This window comes from Biomphalaria glabrata, chromosome 9 (assembly GCF_947242115.1).
Source record: "Biomphalaria glabrata chromosome 9, xgBioGlab47.1, whole genome shotgun sequence".
Lineage (NCBI taxonomy): Eukaryota > Metazoa > Mollusca > Gastropoda > Planorbidae > Biomphalaria > Biomphalaria glabrata.
Window position 1 is genome coordinate 13,055,174 of NC_074719.1, and position 20,635 is coordinate 13,075,808.

Below are 20,635 nucleotides of genomic sequence, written 5' to 3' on the forward strand. Positions count from 1 at the left end.
GCCTGTCCATTCTTTAATGTTGTCCTCCCATCGCTTTTTCTGTCTGCCTCTTCTTCCTCCCCTGGCACTGTTCCCTGAAGGAAAGTCTTTGCGAGCTCCGTAGATCTTGTAATGTGGCCAAAGGTTTTAAGCTTTCGTCTTTTCACAATAGTTAGCAGGTCGTCATGGGCTCCGATTGCTACAGTAACCCTGTCTCTGATTTCTTGGTTTGTGATGCGGTCTTTGAATGTGATGCCTATGATCCTTCTGTAGCATCTCAATTCCATAATAATATTATTAATATATTCAAAAGATGTTTCATCTTCTAGCTGGTATTTAAAGATTGTATACCGTTTTAACGAGAGGCGTCTGCAGTAATAACGGAATGGTCGAATGTGATAAAGCCTTTAAGGCATCGCTATGATGACAACTTTGGCGTACTAAAAGAAAAGGTCGACGTCAAGACACGTGACTTAACACGAAGAGGATCTTTGACACGAACTCATTTAAAAATATTAAAAATTAAGTGCGTTGTAGACGCCTGGACGTTGCATTTTTTTTTTTTGAAGCTCAGGACTCTGGGAAACGATGGCCGCCCGGTTTGGGGAGCTTGCTAATTGTTAGGGGAACCTGATCCCTCCCCCAATACTATATATATATATATATATATATAGGCCTATCAATAACTATCTATTTAAAAATTAGACAAGCTATGATGAACATTCATTACATATAATTGGATTCCAAACATCTTCTGAATTTATGCAAAGAAAAACTTAAACATTAAATATACATTTCTTTCCTTACCATTTCTTTCCTTACCATAACCCTAACCGCGGAAGCTTACACTGATGGCTAAAGTGCCAGTTGCGTAACATTCTTCAAAAGGGGCCTCCGATCGGAAGTTTTACCATTTTTTGGTTGTGTGGTGGGTGCACGCTTCTGGTAAAAGTTTGAGAAAGCTGTCATACAATCAAAGTTATTTTTAAAATTGTCTTTGAAAGCCTCACTTATTCTTTTCGGTATTGGCTTATTTTAAAGGACACACTGTTTTATTTTAAAAAACCTGTCGTAAATAATTTAAACAAACATCAGACTTTGAATCGTGTTATGTTCCCCCATACCTCCCCTATGAACGTAATTGGCTTTGCCTTCTTATTGTTCGCTGTTTTCTTATGACCACAGGGTCGTCAATGATTAGGGAAGGGAGAGAAACTTCAGTTCAAACTTCAAGCTGTGCTTCAGACGAGATCATTGCGGAAACAACGGTCGTCTGCCACGCTGCTGAGGTTGTTGCAAACCACTTAGCCGTCTGGGCCGACTGGTTATGTCACGCTCATTGGATGAATAGATCGATGACGTCCCCATTTCTTAAGTCTAGTCTAATCCCAGACGCATCGTTTTCCTCCAATCACGACGTTTGACCACGCCCATTCTAAGAGGTCACCGTAAAAAATCGGAAATGTCCGAGTCTTGATTGAATGCATGTGTTGATATGTTGTTTCTGTTGATTAAATAAACCATGTCTAGTTCGATGGAATAGGAATAACAGGATATACTCAGTCACTTCATTCATCATAGGACATTGGATTCTTAGGAGCATTTTAAACCATAGGCCTACAACCTATTTGTTTTCAAATTTGATAAAACGTTGAGACTGACATTAAGGTAGGCTACCTGTTTCCCCATTCTTTTTTTTCTCTCTCTGTAAACTATTATATCTACTAATTATTTCATGTTTTTCTTGAATAAATACATTAGATCGTAGAGACAAAAAGAAATATATTTACAGGACTGGAATATAAATGACAATGAATAATGATTAAACAATTTAATTACATCGGAATGTAGCCAGGAAAACCAGTGACTTGGCAGAATTTGGGACATTGGTTAATATGCATGACTAAATGCATAACGCGTAGGACGTAATCATCTTCTTTTTTGAAGTAACGTCTGTATTATATAAGATAAGATAAGAATGTTCTTGTCAATATTTGGAAAACTAAGTAACGCTGAATGGTTTAGGTCCAGGCCTTCAGAACATGACTCTTAACATTTATAGGATTAAAATGTAGTCAAGATTATTTTTTTTTTAATACATTAACGGCAAAACAAACATTTTTACTAGCCTAATTTTTTTTAAATATGTAAATTACTTTTCAATAGGCCTATAAAATAAAGGACTGACTGATATTTTCACACTACGATAGTTCTTAAAAAATATTTTACTTTGTCATTTAAAATAGGCCAATAAGGCCATCATTTAGGCCCTACATTTAGCTAAGGCCTACGAAAATAAACTATAGCCTATATGAATCTACTTAAACCAGTAATTATTCTAATTTATTACGAAAGCTTATAAGCCTAGACGATATGCCATACATGACTGAATTCATTCCATAAAATAGAGAAATGTATTAATCTACTTCTGTTCAGAGCAAACTATTGGTTGAGTCTGTCCGAGACACGATAAATGACCGGTCCTGAACAAACCAACAACGGTTGTCCTTCTGGTCAGCTGCCACTGTCGTCTGCAGTGTCCTCAACTACGCAGTATATGGACAGCAACTTAGTGGCTGATATTGGTGAGACTTCGTTTTAAATAATAGGCCTAATATTTTATCTAATAGTTTCTTTATTAGGTCTGTGTATACTTGATAGATAGATTAGATAGATAGATAGATAGATAGATAGATAGATAGATAGATAGATAGATAGATAGATAGATAGATAGATAGATAGATAGATAGATAGATAGACAGATAGATAGATAGATAGGTTATTTAAACCTTAGCATAAAATTAAAATTGTACATGTATTCATGATTCCCACCTTCAAATAAAATCCAATCTATATGAGTAATATCGAAATTATACACAAAAAGTAAACTTGTGCTATAGGCGGCAATCGTATTAGCTTTTAATGTATACGTGCTCTGAGTGGTGCAATGGTTGAATGGTATATAAAAGAAGATGCAATTGTTGAATGGTATATGAAAGAAGATGCAATGGTTGAATGGTATATTAAAGAAGATGCAATGGTTGAATGGTATATTAAAGAAGATGACGCAATGTAAAAGCTGATGCATTTTGTAACTGTTGTGATTGTCTTGAATACCAATCAGCTGAAGGGCCACCACTCTGCGTAAGATGTTCGCTGCCAATATTCGACCAATTCATCCTTCAACTCCAGGGTCAGACATGGCATTCCAACTGTCTGCGTTGTTCTGTCTGTCAGGGAACTTTGTCACAGATGTGTTACTCAGACAATTCACAGTTGTATTGCCAGAACGACTTCTTCAAGTAAGTTATTGAAGACATTCCAGCGAACGATAGCGAAGATTGCAAATTAGAAACAAAGGCTGGATTCTATTTGTTTAAATATAGGGCCTATCTAGATTCTATTTGTTTAAATATAGGCCCAATCTAGATTCTATAGTTTAATATATAGGGCCTATCTAGATTCTATAGTTTAATATATATAGGGCCTATCTAGATTCTATAGTTTAAATATATATAGGGCCTATCTAGATTCTATAGTTTAATATATATATAGGGCCAATCTAGATTCTATAGTTTAATATATATAGGGCCTATCTAGATTCTATAGTTTAATATAGGGCCTACATTCCAGAATGCTAAATATAGAATCAACATTATGTTGAATATATCGGGACAAGTGTAGCTAAAAAAAATGATTATTATAATAATTACTTATTAAGTCAAGAGAAAACAGAAGAAAAACGAAATTCTCCATATTCTTTTTAAGAGGGCTTATTTTATGTATAGTACTAGGCCTACTAGTATTACTAAGTAAAAAGGTATACCCTCAATACAATTAAATTTAAATAAAACATTGTTTCGTTTTTGTTTTTTTTTTACATTTGGTAGTAGATCATTTGGGCCTACTAGCTGTCGTGATGCAAATGAAAGCTTTTTTTTTTTTTTTTTTTGTGTCTGATGCATTGAGACACCGCATGATTTTTGTCCTCTTCAGTATTTCGGAATTTTAAAACAAAAATATTAATTGTTTCATTTGTTTAGTTTGTTAATGTAAGACACTTTGTCGCAACCAAATTTAAAGAATTCATATAAAACGTTTTTTTTTTTTTTTTTTTTTAACTTTTCATTCAAACGAACAGAATATTTGGAGCCAGTTGTTCACGGTGTCAAGGGATTATCACCCCGACAGAGATCGTAAGACGAGCCCATGGATATATCTACCATCTTGGCTGCTTTCGATGCTCGGTGTGTAATGGAGAGCTCAGGACAGGAGATGAATTTTATGTCAGTGATGGAGCTCTTCTATTCTGTAAGGCTGATTACTTAGCAACAAAACAGAAACAAAGTAAGTTTTTATTTATTTATTTTTACAAAGTTTATCATAACTTCGTCTGTTTGTCTGGATTCATGTACACTTTTTTTTTCTCCCACTTCCCATTCTCGGATCAAGTGGAAATTTGCAATATTATTCATTGTCGATGACAATACATGAATCAATCAAAGAGTATAGGTCTACCAAGTAATTAATCAAGTAGTGGTAATTAATTAATTTTGTACTATACAGAAAAGGGGGAGATAAAACTTGCATTGTTGGGAGATGCGGCAGAGATTAAACAGTGCTCTTTCTCGTCTCTCAATATAAGCCTTTTTAAAATTATTTGTTACTTTAGTAGTAGACCCTAGTACTAGTGGTTCAACAACAATCACAAAGTTATACCGCTGAACCAGTATAGAAATACACGTAATACCGAAACCATACTTTGTGGTAAATAAAATCATACTCAACATAATATGCAGTGGCGCTCCCGGCCAAAATAGGTATTTTTTTTACATGAAAAATTAAATGCTATGGAAAATGCAGGGGCCCCAAAAGAGGTCAAGCCCCCCCCCCCCGGGCCCCCAAACGATGGAAAATTCCTAGCTACGCCCTTGATAATATGTACCTGGTCAACGATAACCCTAAAGTTCTCAACAATCAATACTTATCAACAATCATAGTTTTATACTATTATTCAAACCTACTACTTTTCCCTACAGATACTAGAGCCTTAGCTCTAATATTTGTTTGTTTGTAAAGTCTAAACTAAATCTTATATCTTATACAGTTGGCCAGAAAACCAAACACTACAGGTCCAACAGCTAACCGTGTAATGAATGGTCAAAATAATTGAACATAATATGGATGGGACGAAATTTTGTATTTTTTAATAAAAAGGAGGAGCTATAAGAATGAAGCTACGTTAAAATCCATTTCATTTTATTATCTGCTTGTAGAAACTAAGCGTTTGATACGGGTTGAGTCATGCAGAATGTAAACAAATCAAATAACATTATTAACTATTCGCTTATTTGGTCTAAATTGTGTTTTGTCTGTTAAAAAATGCAGACTAATAAAAGGTTTCGAAGAACTTTTGTTTCCAATTCAGTTCATAAGTAAACAATAGTTCTTAAAACTGTTCAAGTTAGGCACATACTGCAGGGCATGTCATAATGACATGTCCATTTCGTTTGTTACATAAAACATAGACTGTCTGTAACTCGACAAAAACAAAAGTATTGTTACGTTTTTGTCTCTCCTACTCAAGCATTCTTGAACCATTCCTCAACTCAAAACATGGAACTTAAGAACAACAAGAGTTCCAAAACAATGTAGTACTCAAACAGCTAATACGACACAATTGGCAACACTATAAACTGACTACACTGTACATCACCGTACTGACGTACTAAACTCTACTGTCCCTCTATCTCGTCCTGGACTCGTACTGCTTCACTCGAGGACTCACTTCACCCCGGACTGACTTCATGGTAGACTTACAGTGCCTGTCTCCTGGCTGTCCTGTACTGACACTGACTCTGTTTCTCATGAAGGCTTTCGACCACATGACCAATCACGGGTGATTTTTGCGTGTAATGGTAATACTAGTATTGTCCATTGTCCATTGATACAGTTGACTGCCATATTGGCCTCCTTCAGTCGTAGAACGATTATGGTTCATCTCGAACACTTTCTCTTATGGCTGTGGAGCCCTATTTCGGAGAGACACTCCCGTCCACATGTGTTGCAGGTCAAGGTGACTTTCGCTTTGGTGGTAGAGGAGCCGGCCATTTTTTGTAAGGCACGGTTTTCTTCAAGAGATGAGGCCCATGTTTTCTCGCTGTCCATTGCTTTCTTGGTCACCGTCTCTCTCCAACTAGTGCGGTCTTCTCAAAGGGAGTTGGCCGTAGAAAATGGTTTTTGGGATACGATTGTCCTCCATCCGGCGAACATGTCCGAGACAGTGTAGGCGGCGTTGTCTGAAAACTGTAAAGACGCTGAGAAGGTCCGTTCGCGCGAGGATCTCAGTATTGCACACTCTTTCTTTCCATGCTATTTTCAAGATCCTTCGAAGGCAGCGCAAGTGGAATTAAGTTTACTTTTCACTCTTGTTTTGAGTACTGCCGTACAGTAGCGTACTAAGAACGCATGCCTTGTAGACCTGCCATACAGCACGTGAAATTGCTTATATTACGTGTCTCGGTCACACACAAAATTAACTCTATCGCTCCACCATTGGAGCAAATTTAGTTCCAAAATGAAACCAACAAAAGTGAATAATGCGCTATGTGGATGTAGAAGACTAAAAAAGAAAAGATACATTTCTCCTCCCTTCCCCTCCCCTTCTCTCTCCGCCTTGGAACCAAAAGTCTGTTAAGTAGACTTGAGTAGACTTCTGCATTCAACATTCAACCTTCTTGTTCTATTGGTTTCGAAAAGAAATAGGATTAGACCACGTTTGAAAAGGGGACACAATTGATTAAAACAAGTTGCTGAGATAACACTAATAGATTTGTATTGCTGAATGATTCCTGACATGGCCAACTTCTTTGGCTCCGACCCCTTCCCTTCAGCGTGTACACAGTGAAGTTCTCAATGTATCTGTCAGAACTAATCACAACAGGCTATCTCTAACTAACACTTTAGTTTTTCAAGTGTTGACCTTCATTATCTGTTGACAAAGCTTGATAAGCAACGGGAACAACTCAAGTGTAGTGTGGGGGGGGGGGGCTGGTGGTGACGAAGGAAGGAGGTCTTGGTGAAGGGCACGGTGACATGAAAGCCCTGGAACAAGCAGCGAAGAAAAACAATGAAAACAAAACAAAAAAAACACACCGACGATTTTTCGCCCCACCCCTTCCGTTTTTTTTTCTCGCTCAAAACTTGGGCTTTTGTGGTCGTTACAATCGTGACGTCATCGTTGGTCAACATTGGTCAGTGTCAGTGGACACTTAGAGATAAGCTGTTGTGACAGGGCCGTGGAGAAAAGGTTTCAAGGAGGGCACCAGCTGATACTGATAGTATTTCTATTATTCTTATTATTTCTTTCAGTCAACATTTTGTCTTGTCGGTATTATGTTCAAATGAATCTCCCCCCCCCCCCCCCCTTGCTTTCACACAGAAACAAAACCAGATTTATAATTATCGTGTAAACAGATATGTGAACAGATATATTATCATGTTTTATAGACCTACAACTAAATATGCCTGTTAATAATAGGACTTTTCTGTAAAAAAAAATGTCTTTACTAGCTGTATGAAAGTAGTGGAGAAGAAATGTTTGGGTACTGAGCACTATATGAAATAAATGTTTATAAAATGTTTTCCATGTTTAACATTCTCCGAACACATTAAAAAAATTTATGAGTTGAGTGGCCAGGTTTCTCTAACAAGACAAAACGCTATTAAACTTTGTATATTAAAATATGTAAACATTGTAATGGCTAGAGTCGTATCTAATTAAATTAAATCTAATTTAAATATTAATTTGGCGACATTGGTTCAGTTTTAGCTTCCTTTGTTTACGTGAAAATCTATAATCGTTGCCTAGTAACTTGTGGTGACAACAGTGTTTGTGGTGACAACAGTGTTTGTGGTGACAACAGTGTTTGTGGTGACAACAGTGTTTAGATGGAAAGGAAAAGCTGATGTATCGAGTAATGTTTTTCTTCTTGGAAAGGAGAGTCTAAAGTCTAAACCTAAAAATTTTATTCCGTATGCCAGGGCAAATCGTACTAGTGCTGCTTTTCCATTTGTCCCATTAGAATGGGCTGCCTGAATCAGACAGGAAACCCAATGATTTAAATTATTGAACAGAGTTAGTGTCTACCGTCTACGATGGTAAAGTATATGGCAAATGATGTCTAATGGTAAAGTATATGGCAAATGATGTCTAATGGTAAAGTATATGTCAGATGATGTCTAATGGTAAAGTATATGTCAGATGATGTCTAATGGTAAAGTATATGTCAGATGATGTCTAATGGTAAAGTATATGGCAAATGATGTCTAATGGTAAAGTATATGTCAGATGATGTCTAATGGTAAAGTATATGGCAAATGATGTCTAATGGTAAAGTATATGTTAGATGATGTCTAATGGTAAAGTATATGTTAGATGATGTCTAATGGTAAAGTATATGTCAGATGATGTCTAATGGTAAAGTATATGTCAGATGATGTCTAATGGTAAAGTATATGTTAGATGATGTCTAATGGTAAAATATATGTTAGATGATGTCTAATGGTAAAGTATATGTTAGATGATGTCTAATGGTAAAATACATGTTAGATGATGTCTAATGGTAAAGTATATGGCAGATGATGTCTAATGGTAAAGTATATGGCAGATGATGTCTAATGGTAAAGTATATGGCAGATGATGTCTAATGGTAAAGTATATGGCAGATGATGTCTAATGGTAAAGTATATGGCAGATGATGTCTAATGGTAAAGTATATGGCAGATGATGTCTAATGGTAAAGTATATGTCAGATGATGTCTAATGGTAAAGTATATGGCAGATGATGTCTAATGGTAAAGTATATGTCAGATGATGTCTAATGGCAAAGTATATGGCAGATGATGTCTAATGGCAAAGCGCTCACTTTCCAAACCAATGGGTGTCTGATTCGAATCCCGTTAATTACGGACTTTACTGGATTTCCTAACTATCAGAACGTCCCAGCCAAGAGTTTACCAATCTCTGATGTTTACCAGACATTAGTTGAAGAAAGTAAAGGTCGTTGTGCTGGTCACATGCCACCCTAGTTAACCCTCTGCCCTATAGATCGCTAGGTCTGAAAGGGGTTACTTGATTTACTTTAAAATAAACATGAGGAAAGTTCATATTTTGTTTCAATGAACTATTTGATTGGAAAGTAGAAGAGAACGACGTGTATAGCAGAAGTGACAGAGAAACATTAAAAAGATGCAACGGAACAAACAAACAAACAAACAAAAAAAAACCGAATCATGTAGTATCTTCCCAAGGCGCCCCATCGTCACGAGGTGCCGCCGATGGACACGAATGACATTTGCGTTTCACCTTTGAGCTTGACTGTAGCAGTGCCACTGACATAAGCCTCTTACGTTTTGATCCGCTTCATTCGAGGGTGTCAAGAAAGTGACATGCTGTTATCAGAACCAGGCGAACTTTATGAAATACCACACGGACAAGCAGTATCTTCAATGTTTACATAGCAACGGTAACACGTGCTCTATTCATCCAGTTAACATAGCTCTGAGGAATAATATCTGTCCTAAAACAATACAAATATTTACTGCACAGTGCACACACATTGAGCTTCTTGTCTCCAAACTTAATAGTCCAAGAAAATAATATAACCAATATGTTACCAATATATAGTAGTTTATTTATTTCGGACATTACATGAATTCGGACATTCGCTGTTTTTTGTGGTCATTAAATAATTATTTTAATATGTATTATAAAACTAGCGCGCTGTATAATGTGCTTGTCCATTTTCCAATGATTCTGACCCAATTTCCTTCCATTTAGCTATCTTTTTATGTAAGAAAAACGAATTTCAAATTAGTTAGTCAGGTTGTTGTTTTTTCCTATGTTACCCGGATGACTTTACCTCTTCCTAGAGTTAAGACTATATTTTTTTATTTTCTAAGTCTATACTAATGAGCCCGGCAATATTTATTCTGTTTTTGGAGCTAATTTATTTGATTTATAAGCCAAGTTTTCTAATTCCATACCAAAAAAAAATTAATACGGTGTCCGAATCAAATTACGATTTTCTTACCAAAATTTATTTCGGACAGCCAGTTTTGGACATCAATAAAAATGATCTTATATTATATTTGTTCGTTTGTTGTTATTATTTTTAAATAGAGAATAAATGGGCAAATGTTTGGAGTGAGCTTGGTACATTGAATGAAGTTAAATGCTTAGATCTAGACCTACTAGATAGATCTATATTTATATAGAGAGAATATAAGCATTCAGTTAGGCAAGAATGGCTATCGTAACCTACTATACTACAAAAGATCATCTGTATTAGAAATTTATTAAATTAATAAACAAAAAAAACACAAACATTCAACACATCTAATCATGCAAACCCCAAACATTCAACACACATAAAATAAACAAACATAAAATAAGTCTAAAGGTCGGTGCAGAAATCACTATTCCAGTGACCTAATTTTGGTAGAATAAGTGTGTTCATATTTTTATTTTTTTGTGTTCGTATTTATGCATAGTTTGAAAACATCGTAATGATTTCATGTGATGGGCTATGCCTGGGGATCTTAAAATTTAGTTAATGTTAATATAGAATTAAAATCTGAGTTTATTGATGCCTAAATATAGAGACTGTCCGAAATAAATTATGGTGTCCGGAATCAAATAATGTGGGTCAAATGTGTCCGAATTAAATGAAAACACACGGCCTCTTTGACCTTAAATATAATAACAAATATAGGTTTGGGGAACAAATATAAGTAGTCATCCTTATTCACCTCTAACTAAAGAAGATTTTGATACGTCATTTTCTTTTCTATGTCAAACCATTGTCAAATAATGCGCTGTCAGAGTCTGACTTCTAAATTTAGGCCTATAGGTGTCCGAATAGCATAAACTACTCTATATGTTTGACAAAGTGTATAGAACTTGCTCTGTCTATTTATGAATAAAATTTAAAAATAACATCTTTGGGATGTGCATTAAAAATAAAACAATCATGCGTATAATATGCAAATACTTATAAACCTTTTATAAAACATATTAATAAAACATTTGTCTTTTCCAACATTTAATTCTTTATTAGCGGGTCTCCCAATTCTGTTCAATTATAGGCCTTATTATTTTGAAAAGTTTTTGTTGTGTGTCGTTTTAAATCTGGGTTTTATTTTCAAATGTTTACGTCATTGTGTCTGCTACTTCGGCTTATTATTGAAAGGTTAGGAATGATGGGATTTAAAATCACGGGTGGTTCCAATACCTAGAAAACAGTTGTCCCATTGACCTCCCTTATTTTTCTTTGATTTAATAGCTCATCTCTGTTCTTTAGTTTAATTGCTCATTTCTGTTCTTCTTTGGTTTAATAGTTCATCTCTGTTCTTCTTTGGTTTAATAGTTCATCTCTGTTCTTCTTTGGTTTAATAGTTCATCTCTGTTCTTCTTTGGTTTAATAGTTCATCTCTGTTCTTCTTTTGTTTAATAGTTCATCTCTGTTCTTTAGTTTAATTGCTCATTTCTGTTCTTCTTTGGTTTAATAGTTCATCTCTGTTCTTTAGTTTAATTGCTCATTTCTGTTCTTCTTTGGTTTAATAGCTCATCTCTGTTATTTGATTTAATAGCTCATCTATGTTCTTCTTTGGTTCAATAGCTCATCTCTGCCCGCCTGTTATTCGATACATTAGATTGTTTCTGCATATTTGTTTATTGCTAAATACTCTCGTGTGTTATTGTGTACGTGTTTCTTGGACGTGATTTTAACGACTCGTTTTATTGGAAGATGTAAGATTCTCTGTACGCCATTTTAATACTAGGATAAAAGCGATGAAACAACTGAAATGTACCGGATATAAAGTAGACTAATTGTAATGATAATACATTGACTCTAGACTGACTTAGACAGATACTAGTAAATGTACTTTGTACAGGATTATGATGAAATGAAAACAACCAGGAGATATACTCAACAAGAACAAAAAATAAAGATGTTTGGAAACATTGAAACAAAAAATTGACTATTTAACTTCGGTATTTTAAACCCTAGTTGACAGAACTGTATTTTTTGAGCTAAATGTATTGAGCTGTAAGCCCTTGGAGCTGTACGAGAAAGAGAGGAGAGAGAAAACGAAAGAGAGGCGGATAAAAAAAAAAAAACAAATATAGAAAGCAGACTGATGAGGATACTTTAGTCATTGCTTTTATCCTATTGTCGCCACAGTCTGCCAGACGGTCTTCGTTTTAATTAACTTGACAATGTCAAGTCTATCACATAAGTCCGTAACAATGTCCAGTCTATCACACAAGTCCTTAACAATGTCCAGCTTTGCGCTATCATCTTTGTGTCACCAGGACAAGGGGGGCAATCATTGTCACAATGAGATGACCTCGGCGATATTATCTAAGCCATTGGATAACTGGCGATTGCCATCCCAATCGAAGCAGACATCTGGACATAGCAATCAACTGAGCTAGTCTTTTCAAGTTTGCTATTCAGTTGTAATTGGCGGTCATTTATCTAACCGGAAGATCTTTATAATTACCACAGGGCAAACCGAATCCTGGGAAAATCTTGCTTTCAAAATACATACTAACATTAAAAAAAGAAGAAAACTGGTTTATGACCTACATTAATTATACTATTATAATTATAACCTTCCATTTTCCATTCTTCATTTGTCTTCCTAATCTCAATTCTTTCTCTACTGAGACAATGTTTTGTCATATTCAAACGGTCACTCTTATGTCACTAATAAATGGATATAAACGAAACGATATTTGTGTGTCTTCACAATCGACCCTTCATAGTCATTCAATGAACTTCTTTTGGGTCATGATTAGTTACCATACTTTACATACATTTATGTAAACAGTTTTAGGTTTTTGTGAAAAAAAAAGTTTTTGGTTACAATTGTGTTACTAAGTTAGGTAGGTTCTGTTATACTAACTTCTACGTTTACTAAAGAAAAATGTCTACTTTTTTTTAAAGAGAAAAAAAAAAACTATTTAATATGCATATAAGTGGAACATAATTTAAAACAACAATTAATAAGTAGTTTTTCATATTATGGAGTGAACTGCAAGATCACGCCATAGCCAGGTAACATGTAACTAAAGTTTTATTTTGTTGGTTTTTTTTAACGAATTTTTTCCTTCCTTCGAATAGGCTTTGAATAAGAGATTGACTTTTTACATAACAATTAGATCAATTAGAAATCATTATATGACATCGGTTAGGCCAGGTTCACATTTAACTTCACCTTCACTTTCACATATCCCTTGGTCTGCTGGTCTGTAGGGGCACTACACAAGATCTGTCAACCTTCTTTCTCCATTCTTCTCTGTCATTTGCATTTGATAGAATTTCATTCTTATGTTCTTTCTGAAAATATTGAAACCTGCCTTTTTATCTGCCTAGGTGGATCTCTTTGGGGGTCGATTTTGAGTTTGTATATGTCACAAACTGTCTTTGTAACGTTGTTTTTTTTTTTTTTCGGAAAAAATAATTACATGTTCCCAGTAAGTATCAATAAAGGTTTGAGTCTTAAATAATCTTAAATGAAAGTCTGCACACTTTGACTGGAACATTCGAAATCGTCTACCGTCTGTGTATTCAAAGTATACCTGATCGCGAATATTTTAATCTTGGTTTGTCCCCACGGGCTCTATAGATCCCAAGGTCTGAAAGGGAAACTTTACTTTACTACCCCACGGGCTACGCTCTTTCTCTCCAACTATAGACCTTCAACTAAAAGTAAAATACTAAAATTGGTTCGTTAAGTTGACTCCTTCATCTCTGGTGTGGTGGTGTGGGGGGTGGGGTGGAGGCATGGTCATTCTGACAGGATCGTCTCGACTGATATCTCTGGTCATCTTATTTATAGCTCACATCTTTGCACGCATATTGTAGTGAATTTTTTTTAGAAGTAAACACAGGAAAATCTAGATGATACGAGGTCATAAATAGACAATAATAATATTTTTAAAAAGTTGTTTATTGTGATGAATGATGATACAGATTTTGTTTTAGTTCATTGCAATGGTCATGACCTCCCCGCTTGTATAAAATATTAATGGCATTAGGGAAGAACAGCACTTGTACTTAAGATTAAATTAATTATTAAATGTTTTAATTTTATTTTTACACTCGGAGAACTAAAATGTATCTCTGCTCGTAATTATATAAACACAGCAACTCTGCCCCAATGAATTAACTATCAACTAAGTCTGGTGGTGGGCAGATACATTCAAAAGGCCGGTCTCTGTCGAGTCACGTGTCAATTCGCTAATTCGCCAGACGACCGAATTGCGTTTGGGGTCCTGGGTCTAACACCGAGACGGGTGCAATTAGATCGTCTGGGTGGCCCTGTGTGCTAGTTTCCCTTGTGACACAGTCCGTGTGTGCAGTCAGGGGGAAAATTGGTAGACAATAGAAGCGTTTCGGTTCCCATGTGTTTGTGACGAACGATTGCTCAATCTGGCAAGTTGAATTTGATTTGAAAATGTAAACTGTTGTTACCCCGCATCTCATAGTGGTGTTGACCTTTGACCTATTTTGAAAGAGCATCATTACATAAACTAACTTGCAGGGGTCAAGATAAAGAATGAAAAGCAGTAAGGTCTGTCAAGTGTGCTTTGCTACCATCGTTGACTTTAAAAATGTTAAATGATAAATGTTATACATGTTTCGGGGTGTTCCTCCAGAGTTGAAGATAATATACTTCATTGTCCAAACCTCCCGCAGGACGACGGGGGATGGGAGCGAACAAGGAATGAACCCGGGACTCTCGAGACGACCGAATGACAGTTAGGAGCTAATAACGCACGACCAGGCATCCATCTATTATATTCATTACACATAGAGCTATACAAGTATATAATGCATAGCATACGCCTACACATTCAACTAATGTTAACAGTGCAAGCTAAATAATAGATAGGTTAAAAGTGTATTAATGATCTTTTAAGCAACGATTTTCATGCTACTGGAAAGTGATAGTATTAGATCTAAGGTTACTACACAATATACAAACAGATTCAAGGGCTGACTGGGTGTCGAAATCGGCCCTGGTATTGCCATACCATCCGACCCACAAATTGATTTCCATACACGTAATCTACTGTTAACGGCCCTCAAAATAATTTTTATAGTTTTGAAAATGAAAAATTGAACACCTGAATGCAAAAATGGGTTTAGGTTGGCCTGATTTAGCGTAGTGTGTTTCTACAACCAGAAAGATTTATAGGCTATAAGAAATCTCAATTTGTACAAACTATTGTAGGCATACTATTGAATCACTGATTTGTTTGAATATACTCGTTTGACTGTTTGAATAGAATACTTTATTACTTGATTTTTTAAACGATATGATATAATTTCTTACAATACATAGCCTACATTTATTAAAGATACATTTGTCCCTCTTAAAAAAATATTAAAAGTCTAAATATGAAAGGAGGTGCGGTGGCTGAATGGTAAAATGCTTGGCTTCCAAACCGATGGCTTCTGGGTTCAAATCCTGGTGAAAACTGTGATTTTAAATTTCGGGTTCTTTGGGCGCCTCTGAGCCAACCCAGCTGTAATGGATACCTGGCGTTAGTTGGGGAAAAGTAAAGGTGGTTGGTCGATGTGCTGGCCACATAACAGCCTCGTTAACCGTTGGCCACAGAAACAGATGTCTTTTATATCATCTGCCCTATAGATCGTCAGGTTTAAAAGTGAAACTTTAAACCTTACAAGTGTACTAGTGTTATAATTCTTTTTAACCTTTTCATTAAACATTTCAACGTACTGAAACGTCTTTCACAAGTTACATGCGTAAGCACTAACTCAAAAGCCAAGCTAATGACTACAAAACGCCCCCTCCCCCCTAATCAATATATTGTTCTTTTTAAAAATTTCAATAATTACTATGTAAACAGTTATTACAAGAAAACTGTATTTTCTCTCACCGCCATCGTTCACTTTGTTCATATTCTTCCCCTCTAGACATTTCTTTTATCACAGGCTTTTAAAGATGTAGGACTTAAAGGGTTAACATATTTAGAGATTCATACGATTTAGGTAACTTTAAATAACTAACACCATACATATATGTCTAATGTATACGCTTGGAAAGAAATTCACGAGCGCCATAATTTTAATCTTGTTTTTGGAGATTTATCCAAGATGTATTCAGAAGCCATGACATTTTTCGGAACCCTGCAGCGTAAAGACATTTTTTTTTGTTTCATCTCCGAAAAGACGAACTGTTTTTAAAAGCACGTGAAAGATCTGTCTGTTAACTCTTTTCTCCGTAATTATTTACCACATTCTAGTGGAATCAACGTTGGTATGGTCAGTTAGGAAAGAAAGAGTTAAACCATTATCGGAAACTCAATGGGAATGTAAAATGGACAGTTTAAAGCGGTAAGATTCCAAGCTGCAGAAGTGTGTGATGCTTTATTAAGTAAATTTTGCTAGTAAGGAACTCCATAGATAATTGCCACAGGGCTGCTTTCGTGTGAAAAATCGTGTAATTGGTTCAAGACATACCGAGAGATAGGCTTACAGGCTGCTTTGATTGATGCCAATGAGCTTGTCAATGAGTTACAAACTGATCACGTGTTTCAACAAAGGCGCTGAGGTTAGAAAAAATAGAATGCTTAGTTATGTTTTGAGTTGCTTCCTATAATAATGGCTGCTGGTCTTGCGGTTTTCGCGCTGGACTGTCGTTCGGACTTATCGATAGTCCCGGGTTCAAACCCTGCCCGCTCCCATACCCCGTCGTCCTGCGGGAGGTTTGGACTAGGAAGTAACTATCTTCAACTCTGAAGGAACATCCAAAACATGGAAAACATTTTACAAACATTTTACAATAAATCTTATCTTATACAGACGTTACTTAAAAATGTTGATATAATGATGTAATTAGTAGAAATAGTTATTGTAAAAAAAAAATTTGAAGCGGGGCCTCGCAAGCATCCATTAAATTGAGTCTCTTAATTCGTAAGGCCGGTCCTGCATGGGATCTTGCGATGAACCAACCCAATAAAATTATACACTTTTGACTGTACACGCTATTTTTTTGGTAGCAGTAGATCTATATATAACTGTATACAATAACACCCACATTATACCCTGAAATTCGTGACTAATTTATAGGCACATCGTCTCGTTCTATATTGACGCATGTTCAAACTAATGCAACTTCTACAGGACTATAAACAATATAAACTTTATGTTGTTAGTTACAATCGCTTTATTGTATAATGTAGGCCCTATATAAATGATTGTAAATCACCAGTTGCATGGTATATGTTTATAGATTTAGGTGATTCATTTGTTACGAGAGTATGTGTTTAGTATTACACCATAAAGTCTATAACGTTCTATCTGGTTCTGTTATGAAAGGTAAAAGAATACCACTTAAATTTAAGGTACTTATTGTAATTTAAAGTGGCCCATTCAGCTACCCCACCGGCCCATTTGGGAATGGCCGCACTGGGAATTCGCCCAGTTGGCCATATAGCCAGTCCGCCCCTGCACGGATGAGACTTATGTATTGTACGGCGTTATTAATCTCTAGTCTCATTTTCTAGATCTATGTTTTGTATATGTTTATAAAATTGTTGTTAAATAGTTTCTTGGCGTTATTAATTGTTATATAGCCTACTAAAAATAGGCTGCCGCTATAATATGCATTTTTGAGATTTGGCTAGTCTAATAAATACGTTTTAAATTGTATAATTTCATCCTAATTTTGTACGATTTACTTCGCAGACGAAGCGTTACATGACGACATTCAAATGCAAGCGTTAAAAGAGGTCTTAGAAAATCAAGCAGACGGCTTCTATCTGGACGACGCAGACCTCGGGGAAGATCTTTTAGGGAAAATTGCTGAGAATTCTAGTGGGGAGAGCTCAACAATACACGTACAGTCAAATCAGGGAACAAAAAATGGCAAAAGGATAGACAACCCCGCAAGTTCACAGCAGAAGTCAGATTTTAATGCAAGCAGCAGAGTTCATCCGCCCACCAACGGGTACCCACTTCCAATCGTTAATCCAGGTAAGAAGTTTGGAGATAATTGTAATTTAGTTAATAACTTACTTAATCAGATTGAGAAAGTCTTTAACAGTCTAGAATACGAACTTGATAGCATTCAGTCATTTTCGAAAGTACACATTTTTAAAGAGCATAATGTGGCTGAGTGCTAAAGTGCTTGGCTTCTGAACGGGTGTCCTGGGTTCGAATCTTGGTGAAGACTGGTAATTTTAGTTTCGGTATCTTTGGGTCCATCCAGCTCTAAAAGGTACCTGACATTAGTTGGGGAAAAGTAAACGCAGTTGGTCGTTTTGCTGGCCACATTACACCCTCGTTAACCATGGGCCACAGAAACAGATGACCTTTACATCATCTGCCCTGTACAGAGTTACAGAGTTATCTTTCAGTTTAAATTAATACAAACTCTTCCTTGAGTGTATCAAATACATAGGTTAAAACTCAACTTTTGTTTTCCAGTGAGTCTTTCAGGTCAAGCTACAGGACATCCTCAACAGAACCATCAGCTAAGTTCTACCATAAATAAACACACCTTTGACCAGTCCTATCTCAAGTCTCTGGAGGAACTCTGGTCCAATGATTTCGTCCCGCCTAATGTTAATCTAGAGCCGCAGCACATCCTCAACGGCAATGTGATAGCAGAATACCTTCTGTCCGGCCAACAGCAGCAGCAGAGTGGACAGTCCAGTCTGTGTGCCATCCTGTCAGAATCCTGACAGTAGAAGTGACATGTCTGCCACCCTTTGTGTTCATATTGCCTCAAATCAAGTAAAGACATTCAATAAGACTATAGGAACAAAAGATGTTATCATATTGTATTACATTGGTTTCTTGTTAGGACTAGATGCATCTTGTATACAAATCTCAATCAACAGAGATCTCTATTTTAAAACGCTCTTCAAATCCTGTAAATAGTAATGTATGTCTTTAGGTGTCAGTGTATCTTGTTTTTGTTTAATACATTCTTTGATGAAAGAGATAAAACATTTTCAAATGTAAGTAATATGTAAAGCCACATTATATGTGAACTTATAATTTCTTTGAAATAGAAAAAAAATCTCATAAAAAGTTCATTAATACTCATCTGTCCCTTGACTTTTATTGCAGGGGTGCTGTGACAATACGCGTAACCAAATCCCTCCACTTATCCCAGTCAGCAGCTGTTCTTAGGAGGATATCAAGAAAGAGGCTGGTCTATTCTTTTACATTGTCCAGTCAGTTTTTCTTTGGACATCTCTTTCTTCATGCTCCCTACACTGTACCTTGAAGAATGATAGTGAGTCATGTCTTACCATATCAGCCAGCTCAACTTTCGTCTTTTTACAAAATTAACTAGCTCTTCATTTTTGCCAGACAGAGTTTTTACTTGTACAAATACTAACTCATTTGTTATCTTTTCCTGGTTTCTGAAACCCAGCATGTTTCTGTAGCATTTACTCTCAAAGGCTTGAATTCTTCTTTCAGTCTTAGCCTTCAGTGTCTAACTTTCACAACCATATGAAAGTACAGAGATCACTAATATCAAATTACATTTTTTTTTTCTGATTTAATACAGTGATTTTATACAGTGATGCCCAAAATACAGCCTGCGGGCCAAATCTGGCCCACCAAGCTGTGCTATCTGGCCCACCGAATGGTCTGCACAAAGTCTAAAAAAATAATAATTAAAAAAGGTTCTGGTAAGTTGTGGCTTTTACTATGTCTTCGATGGATTTCATTCACATCCTCATTTTACATCTCGAGAGATGATCTTTTCCCTTTGCAACTAAAGAGGCCAATTCTTGATACATAGCTGCAGTCACAGGTTGGGGTTTTGTAATTCCCATTTTTTCTCTACTTCTGGTGTGTATGCCATCTGCAATCCAGGACCCTTACTTTATGCTTGCTCTGTATGTGGATCTATCTAATTTAGTGCTTATTATTCTCAACTGCTAATGTCGATTTTTAAGGGCTTTATGTTGCAATTGCATGCATCAGTATACCTTAAAACTGGCTGACCGGTGGCTCTTCTGTCTTCTATGTTGAGTAATCACCTCGCAGAAGAACATCCAGATTCATTGCTCTGATTTGTTGTCATCTATGCAGCTTGATATTTAAAAGTTCATTTTGCATGAACTTCAAACGCCTCATTAATTAATGTAAGCAGGCCTACTAGATTCATGGGTTTTTAATAAAAAATGGTTTCTGGTCTATTTCATTTTTTTGCTATCATCGGTAGTGTGGCCCGCAAGACAAGTGTCAGGAAATAAAATGGCTCCCCAGGCCAACTAAGGATGGGCATCAATAGTATTATATGTTTATATTTTTTTTTTAGGTTTACTTATGCTTAATAACCTGTCACAAATGCTGCCAATCAATTCTAAATTTAAACAATGAGTAGAAGTCCTGTATGCTAAATACTAACAAAATATACATGCCTGTAGCTAAAATCATTATATGGATACAACAAAGTGATGTGTTTATTATGTAAATATAGTGATGTAATTCTATTGCTAGCAATATTTATACAAACTAAATTTCAAAATAATTTTTTTCAGTACTACTTACATCATCAGATACAAAAATGATACAAAATAACAAGTTAG

At 35.9% G+C, this 20,635-nt stretch overlaps 1 protein-coding gene and 1 long non-coding RNA gene across 2 annotated transcripts; one reads left to right on the forward strand and one right to left on the reverse strand.

Moving 5' to 3' along the window:
• Positions 1-1,300: 1,300 nt before the first annotated feature.
• Positions 1,301-19,102, forward strand: LOC106073322 (LIM homeobox transcription factor 1-beta-like). The gene is made up of 6 exons (XM_056042908.1): positions 1,301-1,647; positions 2,416-2,564; positions 3,104-3,281; positions 4,121-4,326; positions 17,769-18,056; positions 18,510-19,102. The coding sequence occupies exons 2-6, from the start codon at positions 2,453-2,455 to the stop codon at positions 18,764-18,766; spliced, it is 1,041 nt and encodes a 346-aa protein (XP_055898883.1). The 5' UTR covers positions 1,301-1,647; positions 2,416-2,452; the 3' UTR covers positions 18,767-19,102.
• On the reverse strand, positions 10,335-10,856 carry LOC129928444 (uncharacterized). Its single transcript, XR_008779988.1, has 2 exons — positions 10,411-10,856; positions 10,335-10,378 (listed from the first exon to the last, which is right to left on the reverse strand). It is a non-coding gene; the product is annotated as an uncharacterized LOC129928444 (long non-coding RNA).
• Positions 19,103-20,635: the final 1,533 nt, after the last annotated feature.

Excerpts from the sequence above, each read along its gene's own strand:
- LOC106073322 (XM_056042908.1), top strand. The coding sequence starts at position 2,453 with ATGACCGGTCCTGAACAAACCAACAACGGTTGTCCTTCTGGTCAGCTG. Across the intron at positions 2,565-3,103 it reads CAACTTAGTGGCTGATATTG|CTGAAGGGCCACCACTCTGC; the intron begins GTGAGACTTCGT and ends AATACCAATCAG. Across the intron at positions 4,327-17,768 it reads AGCAACAAAACAGAAACAAA|ACGAAGCGTTACATGACGAC; the intron begins GTAAGTTTTTAT and ends TTTACTTCGCAG.